Source organism: Netta rufina, assembly GCF_964035555.1.
Source record: "Netta rufina genome assembly, chromosome: W".
NCBI classification, from domain to species: domain Eukaryota; kingdom Metazoa; phylum Chordata; class Aves; order Anseriformes; family Anatidae; genus Netta; species Netta rufina.
In genome coordinates this window covers 6,705,411-6,721,917 of record NC_140139.1, presented here as the reverse complement: position 1 = coordinate 6,721,917, position 16,507 = coordinate 6,705,411, and the positions used below count along the sequence as shown (strand labels likewise).

Genomic DNA, 16,507 nt, shown 5'->3' with positions numbered 1-16,507 from the left:
CCAAAGCTTCCCCTCCCCCTGCTCCTCCAGTCCCCTCGCATCCTCTTCCTCCACCTTCCCCACCGCTTTTTTTACTTTCTTTTTTTTCTTTTTTTTCTTTTTTTTCCTTTTTTTTTTTTTTTTTACTTTTTTATTATTATTTTTTTTTAAACCACGTTGGAAAAGCCGGCTGCCTGAGTGGTTTGAGAGACAGGGAGACGGCTTCGGAGCTCCGGGCAGATCTCTGGACACCGGGGGAGAGGCTCCTGTTCCCCGTCAGAAAGCTCCAGCATCGCGGGCCACATCCCCAACACTGCGGACAGCATCCCCAGCACCACGGGCAGCGCACGCCGCCAACATGGCTCCGATCACGGCCAGCCGCCAGCACTTCGGTAAGCGCATCCCCATCCCGGCAGAGGGGCTGGAGGTTGCTGGGGACTGCTCCCTTCCCCAGGAGAAGAGCATGCAGGCAGGCTCTGCTGAGCCACCCTGGCGCCTCCCAGTACGCAGCGTGTTGGACTAGGTGTGTTTTTGGATGACGGCGGTTTGAGGTTGTTTTCTCTGTCTCGGTTAAAGTAGCACGGCTTCAGAGTTAAATGATGTAAATGCATCTTGTGCCACAGAGAAAATCTTTGTCATTCTTGGAATAATTGTCATTCCTTTTTACTTGTCATAGAGGAAGACTTGTCAACCGTTAGTTAAAGTGAAATGTAGTCCTGTAAAGAACATTGCTAGGAGGATGAAAATACAGGATCCCAGTGTTTTTGGCTAAACAGCTCTGTCGTGATTAATCTGTGTTCACTAAGAATAGCAATGATAACAATGAACTTTTCAGTTGTGGCATTTCTACACGTTGAATAACTGTGATACTGCAAGTTTCAGAAAAAGTCATAACGTGCACTTATGAAATAGGTAACTAAATAGCTTTACTCAGAAAAGCTGTGAGTAAAAATGTTTTTGAACTCTGCTTTACAAATATTGACTCTAGCCTGGATGTTATTTGCTTTAGCAGTGGTTTAATTCGAGGATCACTTCACTGACTTAAGTGAGGTAGCTCCAGATTTGCATCACATAACTGAAACAAGAATTTCTCCCAGGATCAATAAGTGATGTTTCCTATTAATACACTGCCTTGAATGCTAACTAACTGATTTACATTATGACAACAGCAAAAAATTCAGGTTGTATTATAATTAGCTGTAGATGTAAAAACATTTTAGTTACCGTTACCTTTCCTGCCTACCCTACCCACTTGATGTTTCTAATAAGCTTGTGAAATCATCCTCATCTAATTGCTTATTTAAGGCAGTTAATTAATATTTTAAATAATAAATTGATTCTACAACTGCTTTCAATATTTGTAGAATAAAAATATTGCATAATTTCCATTACTATCAAAATTTTAATTGTCATCTCATGAAAAAGTATTGAAAATGTGCAAATCTTTCTTAAAAGCTATTTAAAGTATTCTAATTAATTTTCAGTTACTCCTTGCTTTCTACCTTTATACCATGTACATTTACATTTCTGCAGCCCAGAGAATTCTTGAAACTCAGAGCCACGTGCTTAACTTAGAAAAATACTTTGATTACGTATATATATTTCAGTCATCTCATTAAATTCTTATAATTAAGTATGTAGACTGATATGGTTTGTAGGCAAAGGTGAAGTGGCATGAGCATTGTCAGAAGCAATTAATAGCCGGGCCTGATTCCTTCTTTGCTGGAACATTATGTCCTACTTCATTGTGATGGTTATTGTGTTTTTTTTTGTTTGTTTTTTTTTTGACTCATCTCACTGAAAAGCAAAGTTATGGTGGTAGCACATCTATTTGTCCAGCTTTTACCTAGATGAACCTGATTTAGTAATTCACAGAGGGAGATAGTTTTGCTTCTCTCATCCAGGAGGATCTGCTAATTATTTGCTAGAGGAACCAGAATTGTTACACAATTGCCTTTATGCATCAACAATATCATTCCATTAATATTCTACTGGTCTCCATTGTTGCAAAGAATAAATATTAAGCTCTTACATTGTGGGAGGTTTAAACTCACTTAGTAGTGTTACTTATGGGCAAAATTGGATTTCTAATTAGTTGTGCTCATTTGCCCTTTCAATGCATGCTTGTGAAGGGCTAATGATACTCTGTATGTAACTAATGTATCCCACGTGACAATTGAGGTTGTAATGCTTGCTCAGTTTTTTCTTCATTAAGTATTTTAGTATAGGATTCATATTAAGCTAGAGGAGAATTCTGGTTTAATGTTTTTCTTATATATTCCTAAAAAGTTGTGATCCTTCCTGTAAACTCTCTATGGCTTCAATTCATAGTGTTTTAAATTCAAAGCTTTCTGGGTATCAGTGATACATTTAAGCAATTTTTTTCAGCTTTGGACTCACATGTAACTGCCCAGTGTCTCATCCATCTGTATGTGAGGAATGTTTTAACAATTCATGTCCATAAAGAACAATTCTGTTTGAATCCTGTCTGCCTCTGGGCCCTGCACTGGCAATTTAATTCTTGAACCACAGATGCAGTGTGTCCCAGTCTCCCCCTCATTCTAGTCAATTTATCACTTCTTAAATTTATGAACCTGTTTGCTTTTGTTATTCCGGACTTCTATTTCTAACACTGCTATAGATGTGTCTGTGAATGGCTGGGGAAGAATGTTTTAATTACTCGTGTGTCTGGGAGTTTCAGAACAACTGATAACAACTAGTGACTGTTATGGGATACTATGCGGATCTTTGGTATCTGGTTGGGGGGGCCGAGAGATAAAGAGGAAGGAGAAAGAAGCTGAAGGACGGCTGGGAGACAAGACTTGAAGAGGATGTTCTATAAACTTGGCATGGTGCCCAGTAAGTACAAAGGGGGAGAGGAAGACTACGAGCCTTCAGCATGAAAGACCCCTAGAGACCCCCAGAAGAGACCCCAGAGGAGACTGCGCATGCTCCAGTAGGAGGGACTGGACCCCGGAAGCTAATTATAATAATCTATTTTTTTAGAAGTAGTAATGAATATGTATTAGTCTAGGAGCATAAAAATCAGCTGCTTGATGTAACTGGTGTGCATCCTGGTGGAGCGGAGACTCCCGGTGCACCCAGCGCTGTTTGCTTACCTCTATTCCTTTATATTCTTTCAATAAATCCTATTTTTTTATTTAATCCTAATTTGAATCCTGAGCCATTTATAACAATTTGGGGGCTCGTCCCGGAGGGCTATAGTTCCTGAATTCTGATTTAATCTAGGAGAGGCGCCCCACCATTTGGTGGCTCCTGTTTGAGTCAGATCAGGACTAATGCCATCCTGAACCTGAATAAAGGTAAGCAAAGAATTTGATTTTTTTTTGAGCTCCCTTGCCGGCTGTTTTTTGCCCGTAATTCTGCGCGCAAAGATCCGGATGAAGACGACAGGGTCGTTTGGATACCGTTTGGTTGGATTCCGGTGTCCGGGATCGAACCGGACGAAGACGACAGTCGTTTGGATACCATCTGGTTCGATCCCAGACGAAGACGCTTGTGGATACCGTCCGGTTGGACTCTGGACGAAGACGACTGATTCGTAAGATACCGTCCGGTTGGGTAAAGGTACGGTTGCCCGTGTTTGTGTGTGAGAGTGTAACTGAGACTTGTAAAGTCTGCGTAGAAGTCTTTTTGTTTTCTCACTGGTTCTAATCTCCTGTCGGGGGGGCTGGGCTGGTGAATGGAGTGATACGTGGGTGGGTGATAGGTCCTAAACCCCCTGCAAGACACTCTCACTGGGGGCAACCAAGGGCTGTGGGAATTGCCACTACTAAAATTCCCGGATGGGTCTGTGGTGTAAATGCCTGAAGTAACTAGGAAAATAAAACTAACATTCACATTTTTAAGGAAAAGGTACAGCATTGAAGAGGCTTTCAGGGTAGGGCATAACTGCATTATCTGAGCGTTCCCTAGGCTCCCAACCTTTGATGCTATCGCGCTGGGGAAACTTGGTGTGCTAGCTCTAAGGAACAGCACGGAGCGTAGAGTGGAGTGGAGACACCACGGCTAGGCTCTGTAATCAGATGGGGCCTCGATTGTTCTTGTGCACAAAGCTGCACTTTTTGCCACCCTAAGCCAAAGACCTGTCATGTTTTGACAAATGCTGTACCCTAGTGTACTTTTTGCTCATTATAATATCATTATAATACCAAAACACACCTCCATCCCAAAAGCTACCCGCCTCCAAGGTGCGACCACCCCTCACTGAGCATGCGCTCTGAATTCCTCGGAGCCTATTACTTTAAACGGAGACGGGAAAACTTTACACCAATCATAACTAAGATATGCTTGACTAGAGCCACTCAAGCTCCACCTAAAAGATAGAAAATAATATAAATTGGCCCAAGAGAGAAGGGATGTTAGGGAAGATACCACCGTCAGGGGAGATACCATCCCAAGGACAACATCCTTAGGACCTCCTGACTCCTGGGATCAGTCGACGGGCTGAGCCTCTCTTCCCCCCCCATTGGGACGCCTTTGGGTGAGATCTGAATACTTGCTTATAAATCTCTATAGAGTCTTTGATCCTTTTAACGCGTTTATTTCTAGGCTGCACACCTGTGACACCTGTAAACACCTGTAACATCTGTAACACCTGCAACACCTATAACCTCTGTAACATCTGTAACATCTATAAACATCTATAACACCTGTAACATCTGTAACACCTACAACACCTATAACACCTGTGTATTTTATGCATACTAGCTTGCTTTTGCAGACAGTCACTATCGCCGGCAATCCAAAAGAACCTGATTATCTGTTGCTGTAATAAACCATACTTGATTGCATTGTGATAACTCTCATTGAGTGCAACGAGGGTGAGGGTGGTTATCCGTGATAGTTCAGTGTTCTGAATCTAACCAGACCCCCAGGCGGTTAATGCATTTTTGGTGAATGTCCAAACGGACCCCCAGATGGTTAATGCGTTTTTGGTGAATGTCTGAACGGACCCCCAGGCCGTTAATGCGTTGATGGTGAATGTCTGAACGGACCCCCACGCCGTTAATGTGTTTTTGGTGAATGTCCGACTGGTTCAGTTCCCTGAATCTGACCGGGCCCGTAACGGTTAATCAGCTACACCCCTTAACGCGACAGGGTCAGATAAAATCGAAGACCAAGGACCAGAAAGGGAGCAAATTACCAGATATATGACCAAAAAGTCCATTATGAATAACGATTAGAAATTGGAACAATAGGGGCCCCAGAAAATTAAAGAGTAAATTAAAAATGATCCAGTATTTTATGATAGAATGACCAAAAGAACCTTTAAGACCCCATGTATTTTGATCCACGGAGGACGGGGTCTGTCAGGCTTTGAACATTAATAGTAGAATACCTGTGGATCCGGAAAAGAGCAAGCTGAAACATTGGAATTAGAAATTAGAGAGCAATTGATTAAGAATGAATATGTGCTACATTTGTGCCTGTGCTGCACTTATACCTCCAGATAACAGGAGCCTCTCAGACCCCGAGAACCAGATCAAAAACAACCTCACAGTTCGGACTTTAATCAAGGGGTCTGAGATAAGGACGACTGTTCACAAAGGGACAGGTTAGGAATATGTATAGGAATGTTCATGTATATGTAACTCTTTACTAAAGCAATTTGCCACGTTAGGCGTGCACGACTTTGGTGGGACTACCCGCCCCGTGCTGCATAGAACTGAGTAAACATACCTACTTTACAATCTTACTGATTGTGGAGTCAGCTTTCTGTGAGTCATTTTGGTGAGCCAGGCAGGAGACACTCTGCTCGGCTGCAGGATCGGCTGCAGCACGGACGCCCCTAGGTGCACCCTGAGCATTTTGCTCGGAGGGGACTCCACTCTCAGCTGCTCACCGCAGGAGCAAAGATCTCCTGAAACTGCAGACAAATGGTATGTTTTCGGCTGCTGGAGGGATACTAACTGGAGTGTTAATAATTGTATGTGTTTTTATGTATGTATTTTGTGTTGACATTTTGTATATTGTAATATTTGCATATTGTATGTATTTTGTGTTGAAAGTATTTGTGTAAATGTAAGGGTTTGAAACAAAGTGTTACAAGTCACTTCACGAAGAACACAGTCAGAGACAATACTTGTTTGGTTGGTTATCGTTCTAAATTATATTCCTGTGGTATGAATGAGATGTGCTGGAGGCCTCCGTGTGCGATTGTGCTGTGTGAGTGAGACGCAGCGTTGCTGCAAAGCGAGTGCAGAGTTCCGATCCATGGTTCCGTACTCTCTGCAAGGGGAGTGGGCAGAGACGAATGAAGTGCTTGACAGACTGAAAAGAAGTGCTGTTTTATCCAAGTTTTGAGTGGTGGTGCCCGGTGTATCTTGTGTATCTTGTGTATCTTGTGTATCCTATTTTTTGCTCTTAAATGTTTTGACTGTGACAAGAAAAAGGCAGGAGCATGATATGACATGCTTCCTGCAACATATGAGGCCCGCACAGGCCGAGACCTGGACTCGCTGAGACCTGAACAGGCCGAGAGACCGGAGCGGCGCCGAGAGACTGGAGTGGCGCTGGGAGACCAGAGAAACTACGGAGGGACTACCGCTGGACGGAGAGAGCCCTGGGACGCTGCAGAGCCACGGACGGCTCTGAGAGAAAAAGAATAGACCTGACAGAAGCTGCAAAACGCGGGGAAATTGAAGTAATTTCGGGACATCCGAGATCGAGTTGCTACGGGAGATCAGAGGCGTCAGTGGACACCGGCAGTCGACTCTCACCGTGAGGCGAGTCGGCACATAGCAGAGGGGCGGACATCAGGACCCTGCAGCCTGTCTGACGTAACCATGGAGGCAGCGGCAGCAGCGGCTGTGCTGCTTCACTCTAGCATTCTTTTTATAAAAGGTTTATCTTGCAATGCAAAAAAAAAAAAAGACTATTAGTCCCCAGATCGGTGTTATAACTATTACTAATGACGACTTAGCTCTATTGCAGGGCAGGAGTGCAGAGACGCAGATTACACTGCCAAATGACCACTGGCAGGCTCTTTCACAAACCTAAGGTTGCAGCTGGCACTGCCTGCAGCCGTATAGCAGACGTTACACTCTCTTTCCTAACTAGTAATCATGTGTCTCATCCAGTTGTGGTGAATGGTCAGTGGCAAAAAGAAAAGGAGGATGCCACTGACACTAACAGCATGGGTAATAGGAGTAGTATAAGTGACACAGGTGACGGTGCGGGGTGCTCTGTCTGCTGCTCGCCTTCGCTTGACTGTGCACTGCTGCCGACGGTGCTAGAGTAAAATGTGAAGACTGCTCAGATGGCAGTGATGAGAGTGCTTTTGTGAAGAAGATGTGTGAAGAAGATGTGTGCTGAATCTGACTTTGTGTGCAACAGTGGTCAGTGTGTGCCAAACAGATGGCAGTGTGATGGGGACCCGGATTGTGAAGATGGGTCTGACAAAAGTGCTGAGCTGTGTCATATGAGAACAGTGTCATGGAAATATGATGGTGAAAAAGACTGTGACAGTGGAGAAGATGAAGAGAATTGTGGCAATGTGACTTGTAGTGCAGCAGAGTTCACATGCAGTAGTGGACAATGTATTTCCAAAAGCTTTGTCTGCAATGGTCAAGGTGACTACTCCGACCACTCGGATGAATCTTTGGAGCAGTGTGGCTGCCAGCCTGCACCTCCGGTGAAGTGTTCTGTGAGTGAGGTGCAGTGCGGCTCAGGTGAATGTATCTACAAGAAGTGGCGATGTGACAGAGATCCTTATTGTAAGGATGGAAGTGATGAAATTAACTGCCCTTCCTGGACCTGCAGGCCAGACCAGTTCAGATGTGAAGATGGGAACTGTGTCCATGGGAGTAGGCAGTGCAGTGGTGTGAGAGACTGTCTGGATGGCACTGATGAAGCAAACTGTAACAATGTTATTCAGTGCTCTGGACCTGGCAAATTCAACTGCAGAAGTGGAGAATGCATATATATCAGTAAAGTGTGTAACCAGCAGAGAGACTGCAAGGACTGGGGTGATGAGCCCCTGAGGGAATGCAACATAAATGAATGTGACTGTCCAGCTGGGAAACTGTGGAGATATTGATGAATGCCAAAACCCTGGTATCTGTAGTCAAATCTGTAACAACCTGAAAGGCTATCAGATGAATCCTGCTACAGGAACCTGGAAAGGGCTATATGGCAAAGCAAATTAGATAACTGTTATTTAACTTGTCAGAAGATAAAAAAGAAAGTGTTTCAACAAGCAGCCATGGGAGGGAAGAATCACTGAACCCCCGATGTGAGGGACTGCACCTTGTTTTACTGACTACTGAAACAGCTGTGAGAACTGCAGAAAGGGACCCACGCATCCAGAATAAAAGGACCAGTAACTACTGAAACTTGGAGGGTTGAGTCCGCTCCTGGGAAACTGAAACTCAAGCTAAGGGAGAACTAATATTCTGGCAACGAGGCTCTGCATGAATTAAGGATGCCAAATAAAGGGGACAAGCCTAAAGGGAGAAAAGGGAGAAGGCAAGACCGGGGCAGGACCCTCCACTGCGGTGTGTATGGTCTACCGAGGGAGGCAACCCCTATGGGTATTGACTGCCGAGTGAGAGGGCCTCGACCGGACTTCTCCCACACTAAGATCAGGTTGTCCCGAGAAAATAACATAAAAAAACCCTCTTTTTTTTAAACCTATATAAAATTGTGATTCGTTTTCCAGGAGCTGGATCACCCTGACAGGCCGAACGGTAACACAAGCCTGAATTGACCCTGAAAGCGGGCCTAACTCCTTGACTGAAGGCTTTTGCCTATTATGATCCAGCTACGTGGGCAGAAGATAGATCCTGGGGCTATAGGACCTCAGTATATATACTTAATATAATAATTAGGTTATTAGCTGTAATAGAAATAGTTATAAATGATGAGAACTGATTTAAATGAGTTTTAAAGATGAGAACTGCTTTGTATCAAAATTGCCTAGCTTTGGATTATTTACTAGCACAAGAAGGAGAAGTCTGTGGAAAATTTAGCTTTAGTAATTGCTGTTTAAAGATTGATAAAAAGGGTGTTTCTTCCTATTAGCTGATAGGATGTTATGTTCTGGTTTAGGATGAGAAGAATGTTAATAATATGATGATGTTTTAATTGTTTTTAATTGTTACAGAGCAGTGCTTACACCAAGCCAAGGACCAAGTCAAATTCAGCTTCTCACTGTCCTGCCAGCAGGCAGGCTGGGAGGAGGGCCGGACTGCTTGGGGTTAGGTTGGGCATCGGACAGCAGGTGGTGAGCAATTGCATTGTGCATCACTTGTTTCGTACACATTATTACTAGTAGTACTATTATCATCATTATTGTTATTATTATTGTTATTATTTTCTTGTTTTTATCTCAACTCACAGGCTTCACTTTCCCATTTCTCTCTCCCATCCCAGAGAAGGAGGGGGGAGGTGAGCGAGCAAACACAAACCTGGAAGGATATGGAATGGGATTTATTTTCATGACTGCCTGGTGGACCATGGGTTAAAAGAGTGTTATTTTTATTGTCATATGGTGTAATTATGTTATTGTATATACCTTGTATGATACCTTGCCTTACGTTATTAATACACTGGGTGATAAATAGTACATTTGTAATAACTTCATTAAAAAAGGAAGGGGATATGTCAATTATGATGTTTAAGAATTGGACCCTCCAAGAACGGACTGATGAAATCCAGTTATTAACAACAGAAGTGACACGAATTGTTGATATTAAAAAGAAGATAAGGGATTGTGAGGAATGTTTTAACAATTCGTGTCCATAAAGAACAATTCTGTTTGAATCCTGTCTGCCTCTGGGCCCTGCACTGGCAATTTAATTCTTGAACCACAGATGCAGTGTGTCCCAGTCTCCCCCTCATTCTAGTCAATTTATCACTTCTTAAATTTATGAACCTGTTTGCTTTTGTTATTCCGGACTTCTATTTCTAACACTGCTATAGATGTGTCTGTGAATGGCTGGGGAAGAATGTTTTAATTACTCGTGTGTCTGGGAGTTTCAGAACAACTGATAACAACTAGTGACTGTTATGGGATACTATGTGGATCTTTGGTATCTGGTTAGGGGGGGCCGAGAGATAAAGAGGAAGGAGAAAGAAGCTGAAGGACGGCTGGGAGACAAGACTTGAAGAGGATGTTCTATAAACTTGGCATGGTGCCCAGTAAGTACAAAGGGGGAGAGGAAGACTACGAGCCTTCAACATGGAAGACCCCTAGAGACCCCCATAAGAGACCCCAGAAGAGACTGCGCATGTTCCAGTAGGAGGGACTGCACCCCGGAAGCTAATTTTAATAATCTATTTTTTTTAGAAGTAGTAATGAATATGTATTAGTCTAGGAGCATAAAAATCAGCTGCTTGATGTAACTGGTGTGCGTCCTGGTGGAGCGGAGACTCCCGGTGCACCCAGCGCTGTTTGCTTACCTCTATTCCTTTATATTCTTTCAATAAATCCTATTTTTTTATTTAATCCTAATTTGAATCCTGAGCCATTTATAACATGTATAATACACTTGGTATATAATCATCCTAAATTTTCTTAGTAGCCTTTTTCCTGCAAAGTATTGAAAATCCCATTGAAACTGAGTGTTTTAACTTTGTGTTAAACTCAGATTTTTTTCAAGAGATACCTCTAGGCAGCTATGGGATCAGACCATAAGAATGAGCTAATTGAGTGTACAAAGTGTTCTAGGAAGTGGTGTGAAAAGCAGACGATGTATCTATAAGTAACACATATTTCAGAATCTGTACTACCTAACCAACAAAGCTGCATAAATTCAAAGCTGAAACCTGAAGTAGTTTTACTCACTGACATATAAACACAGAAACTACACCTAGAGGGATGATTATTGCTGTTAGGATGAGAACAGTATTTTCTTTCCAGACACTCAATAAATGGAAAAATACTAACATAGCAATTGTCTTTGTATGGGACTGCACATTCATGCCTGAACGTGGCGAGTGATATGTACAATGCAAAGCACTTTTAGTCCATTGACACTGCTGTTATTACCATTTTGTACCAGTTTGTTTTGCTAAATTATTACTTTATTAAGTATCACACAGTCCAAGGCATTGCTGCTTATATGCTTGTTGCTGTTTATTTAATTTGCAGATGAAATTCCTACAGTGGTTGGGCTCTTCAGTGCATTTGGCCTTGTCTTCTCTGTCTCCCTTTTTGCTTGGATCTGCTGCCAGCGCAAATCTTCCAAATCCAACAAGGCCCCTCCATATGAGTTTGTCCATATTCTGAAGGGAGTTGATGTTTATCCTGAGAATCTCAATAGTAAGAAGAAGTTTGGAGCAGATGATAAAAGTGAAGCAAAGAACAAATTGGCAATGCCTAAGAATTCTCTCCATCTAGACCTAGAGAAGAGAGATCTAAATGGCAATTTCCCCAAAACAACCTCTGAAATACAGAGCTCTCTAGATCTTGAAAATGTGTCTCCGAAACACTTTTCGGAAAGTAAGAAAAATTCAGTATCCCCTGATAGTTTAAAGTCCATCACATCCCTTTCATCTGAAGAAAAACAAGACAAGCTAGGAATACTCTTTTTCTCTTTAGAGTACAACTTTGAGAAAAAGGCATTTGTAGTGAACATCAAGGAAGCACGTGGGCTGCCAGCAATGGATGAACAGTCAATGACTTCTGATCCCTATATCAAAATGACAATCCTGCCTAAGAAAAAGCACAAGGTGAAAACCAGAGTGCTGAGAAAAACCTTAGATCCAGCTTTTGATGAGACTTTCACATTCTATGGGATCCCCTACAGCCAAATTCAAGACTTAACACTTCACTTTATGATCTTGAGCTTTGACAGGTTTTCCAGAGATGATGTCATTGGAGAAGTCCTCATCCCCCTTGAAGGAACTGAATTATCAGAAGGAAGGATGCTAATGGACAGAGAGATCATCAAAAGAAATGTTAGGGTAACATATTTCTTATTTAAAATTTAGAAGTGTTGTACTAGTTTTAGCTGATTCTTGTGCAATGCTGCTAGCATATTGGAAAGAGAAGGGTACAAGTTTACCATGTAAGCTATTGAGATGTTTCCATAATGGCAGCATAAGGAGGTAGCTATACAAATGAAATAAAAGAACATTACAGGAAAGAATGCAAAGATTTATACATTATTATTATTATTATTATTATACTCCTCTTTTCTGTTTGAAATCATGTTTTCTCAAAGTGTATTGAAATCAATGCACATCTTTCATTTCATATCCAGAGGTTGATAAGCAGGTTCTTAAACAATACAGGTAGTCTTTACTGAAGGAACTGGAACCTCTTTGAGACTCTACTGGTGGTGCAGTAGCATGTTCTTTCACTTCAGTGCTGTTACTACCTTTTCTCTCTTAACAACCATGGTAGAGGCTGTAGCACTTCTAAGGACAATAAGATATGAGGGAGATGCCAAAACCTCACTGAAGTCAATGACAAAGCATATTAACTTCACTAGGCTAAAAATATGTAAAATAATTGTCTCATTTCAGAATGTAAAGACCACAATCACAGTTGAACCACAGAAATGCACATGCCTCACACACGTCTTTTAATCTCTGCTAAGGAAGTGGACTGTATATTGGCTTTCAATCTGATTGTTTTCAAAGAGCAAGCATGCTGACAAATCAAATAAATGTCTACCAGACACATACCTTTAACTAATATCATTATTTTGCAATTCTATCACTATGTTACAACTATAACTATGTCACTGATATTTTGTTGATAATTTACTGGGTTTTCTGGTATATAAGGTATTCTTTTTGCTTGCTTCCCTTGACTTCCTCCTTTCTGTGAACTAAATTACTCCTGCAAATTCATATCTAATAATCATAGAGAAAGTCTTTGATCTTATCTTTATTCCATTTATATTATGCTACATTAGAAAGTGTCAGGAATGAGATTTCACTAATTGCTTTTGAATAGCTAATGGCTAAAAAGATTTTATGGAAGATTTTTTGTATATTACCTTTATTCTTTTTTTTTTCAACATAGCTTTCACAGGAGTTTGTTTTTCTTAAGGTGTTTTTCTTTCACTGAGACTTTTTTCTCAGGATGTAGGATTTCATTTCTAATCTGTGAAGCTAATGATGCCATGTCAACCCATATTTTCATTTAGTTATTTATTTACTTATTTACTTTTCTTCAGTCTAATAGCCAACAATAAGAAGAGTTATGTAACTATAGTACAGGAAAATTATATTTGCTAGACAAAGCAGCATAGCTTCATAAGTTATATACTTCTACACTAGTCTGGGATGCACAGTTATGTGACGTTTTAGAAATCTTATTAGCTCTACTTTCAAGCATGGTCAATAGAATTGCTCGTAAATAGTCTTCTTTTCTTTTCTTTTCTTTTCTTTTCTTTTCTTTTCTTTTCTTTTCTTTTCTTTTCTTTTCTTTTCTTTTCTTTTCTTTTCTTTTCTTTTCTTTTCTTTTCTTTTCTTTTCTTTTCTTTTCTTTTCTTTTCTTTTCTTTTCTTTTTCCCTTTCATTTCCTTAGAAATCATCTGGGTGTGGAGAATTACTGATCTCTCTCTGTTATCAGTCTGCAACAAACACGCTAACTGTTGTTATTTTAAAAGCCAGGCATCTACCTAAATCTGATGTGTCAGGATTATCAGGTAATGGTTTTACTAATGAATAAGGCCAAAGAATGTACAATAAACATAGAAGACAGTTGAAATGTGACATTTCAAAGATTAAAAATAGCCCAGAAATGCAGAAGTGGTGTCTGTATTATTTGCAGCCTATTAATTTCATTCATATCTAGGTCAATGCTTTATTTTGCAGAGTATATATTTTAGAAATTTGTTCTTCAAACACATTAGAAAAACTATGACATCTGTTAGCACTGGAAGCCAATGAGTTTTGTCGTTGTCTTGAACAGAACCCATCTGACATAAGTATGGGATGTTGTTTGCAGATACTAAAAGCTTTTATTTATGACAAAAGATCAGTTTATTTATGACGATCAATATTGAGTGAGATCCTCATAGGGTATATTATGGTATATTTCAGTTTAGCATCCAAAAAGGCAACCAGTTGCATTTGTGCTGAATTTGACCCACTGAGCATTAACATTTATTTGGCAAGGTGAAAAGGTGAACTATCCCACTGCTTGGGGGTATACTAAAGCTTTTGCAGTCCCTTCTCCTGGTCTTGTGCCATTTTGCATTCAGTGAAACTTTCTTTGAAGTCAATACTAGAATTGCATTTAAATGCATGTTAATGCTAGATAATATAATAACATAATAAAATTTAAAATGCAATATACTAACCACTTGAGAATAAGACAAACACACAAGAAGAACAGTACACAGCAGAGGACTATACAAATTATAGCACATCTGCTATTGATTCTGTGTAAGACTTAACTCTTTCAACACAGGATTTTCTTGAAGGAAGGAGGAAGTACCCTTTGGAACTACTGAATCATAATTACTACAGCCAATAATACAGTCTTTCTACTTCTAACACCAAGAAATATTGGTGCTGAGGTCTCCTAGTAGTCTTAATAAAATCAAGAGGAACATTTCAGCCTTATCTATTAGCCAGAAATAACAGAAAAGTTCATTTAAAAAGAAATGAACAATGGCATGAAAGCACTGATGGATACTGATTTTGATATTTTTAGTGCTTGTGTAGCATATTCTCATTCCAAAGCTAATGAACATTTTAATTATATAAAGCTATTTTTTAGAATGTTTATTATGATGATAGATTATGAAAGTGAAGATGTATTCTATCATACCTTACTCCTGTCAAACCATTGTCAATCCAAGGAAACAAAAAAATTTTCATTATCTGACCATTTCAGTCTGATAGCTTTGGCATAGAATTTCTAAATATGGGTCAATTTAATTTCACTTAAATAAATTAAAAAAAAAAGAAGTTCAACTGTTCTTGATGTTTATTAGCTGACTGTTTGCATAGACTACTTCACTTAATAGAAATGAATTTGCATTGCATCTCTGCACTGTGAGATTTTGGAAACAGGTACATATTTGCACTGAAATACGTGTAAATATAAATGCAAAATAAATATACTTGAAATGGATGATTTCTAAAGTGTTCTTTAGAATTGCTCTGAAGAAGTATAGCTACTGTTGAAGACAATAGCGAAGGAATCTTGCAACAGTTGAAAGATTCCGAGGATTGCAAACACTCAAAATTGTTTAACAGAGCTAAAATATGGATATTTTCTCTTCCCTTTTTCAATAGTACAGTACAGACATAAAGTCAAGTACATATCCTATCAAGAAATGTAGTCTTACATTTAAAGTTTAATGTTAAATTTGTTCAATAAAAATTGGTGGGAGAAATTTAATCAAACTAATTGACTTAGAAAGATCCACAACTGAAATGAATTGCATCCATTCTCTCAGCATGGGATTATTCTCTTGGTTTTGAGGCTTTGCTTTCCATGAGTCTTATTAACACTAATGATTTTCCCCTACTTGTAAAATGTGTGAAAAGCAGATTTCTATTACATGTAAATATATAGTGATATATATTTGTCAGAATTCATTACAATTTTATGTTCTTTCAGACCAGTTTTAGAGGCAGTAGTCATGTAAACATGAGTGTTAACAAACTACAGGGCAGAATTTATCTCATAGAGGAGTCACCAGCATTTGGTTAGATGAATTATGCCCTAAACTTTACTGACTGTCTTGATTACATATTTGGTGACCATAAAAGGAGCTTAAAGAGACTAATTCAGAAGCAAATACAAAAAAAAAAAAAAAAAAAAAAAAAAAAAAAAGAATGAGACAAATCATCTTTAGTAACTATCCCTCACTGGGACATAATTCTGTTGGTATATTACAAAGTTTACCATCAACTAGATCAAGGAATTTCTAAATGACAATTCAATAGCTTATCTGTGTTCTTTCTTTTCATTGCAGATCCTTATGTCAAAGTGAACCTGTACCATGCTAAGAAAAGAATTTCTAAAAAGAAAACCCATGTGAAGAAGTGTACCCCCAATGCAGTGTTCAATGAATTGTTTGTCTTTGACATTCCTTGTGAGGGCCTTGATGATATCAGCATTGAATTTTTGGTTTTAGATTCAGATAGAGGGTCAAGAAATGAGGTCATTGGCCAGTTAACCTTGGGATGTTCAGCAGAAGGAACAGGTGGAGAACACTGGAAGGAAATTTGCGAATATCCTAGGAGACAAATTGCCAAATGGCATATGTTGTGTGATGGTTAGCAGCTCAGAGAGGGGTTGGAACTTGAAAAACTATATATAATTTCCATAGGCAAGGAGCAGTTTTCTTTCTTTCTTTGCTATGTATAATTACAGGCTTGTAACTACAAGACTGTTTTTTTTGTGGGGGTGGGGGAGTAAAAACTGGATTGAATTATCAAAATAGAAGGTAACTAAATTTTCAGAGTAAATAAAGGAATTTCTATTTCATTAGGCTTTAACTTAATTTGATTAAATTTATATTCTTCTGCAGTTTACATAGCCTAAAACTTCTGAAGCAGTATAAACTTCAACAAGGAAGTTTATCTT

The 16,507-nt window shown here is 39.7% G+C and overlaps 1 protein-coding gene across 1 annotated transcript; it reads left to right on the top strand.

Moving 5' to 3' along the window:
- Positions 1-337: 337 nt before the first annotated feature.
- Positions 338-16,201, top strand: LOC311220908 (synaptotagmin-4-like; the record flags this gene model as incomplete). The annotated part of the gene is made up of 4 exons (XM_084304550.1): positions 338-371; positions 11,096-11,910; positions 13,487-13,607; positions 15,894-16,201. 4 exons carry the CDS (start codon positions 338-340, stop codon positions 16,199-16,201), a joined length of 1,278 nt encoding a protein of 425 aa, XP_084160676.1.
- Positions 16,202-16,507: the final 306 nt, after the last annotated feature.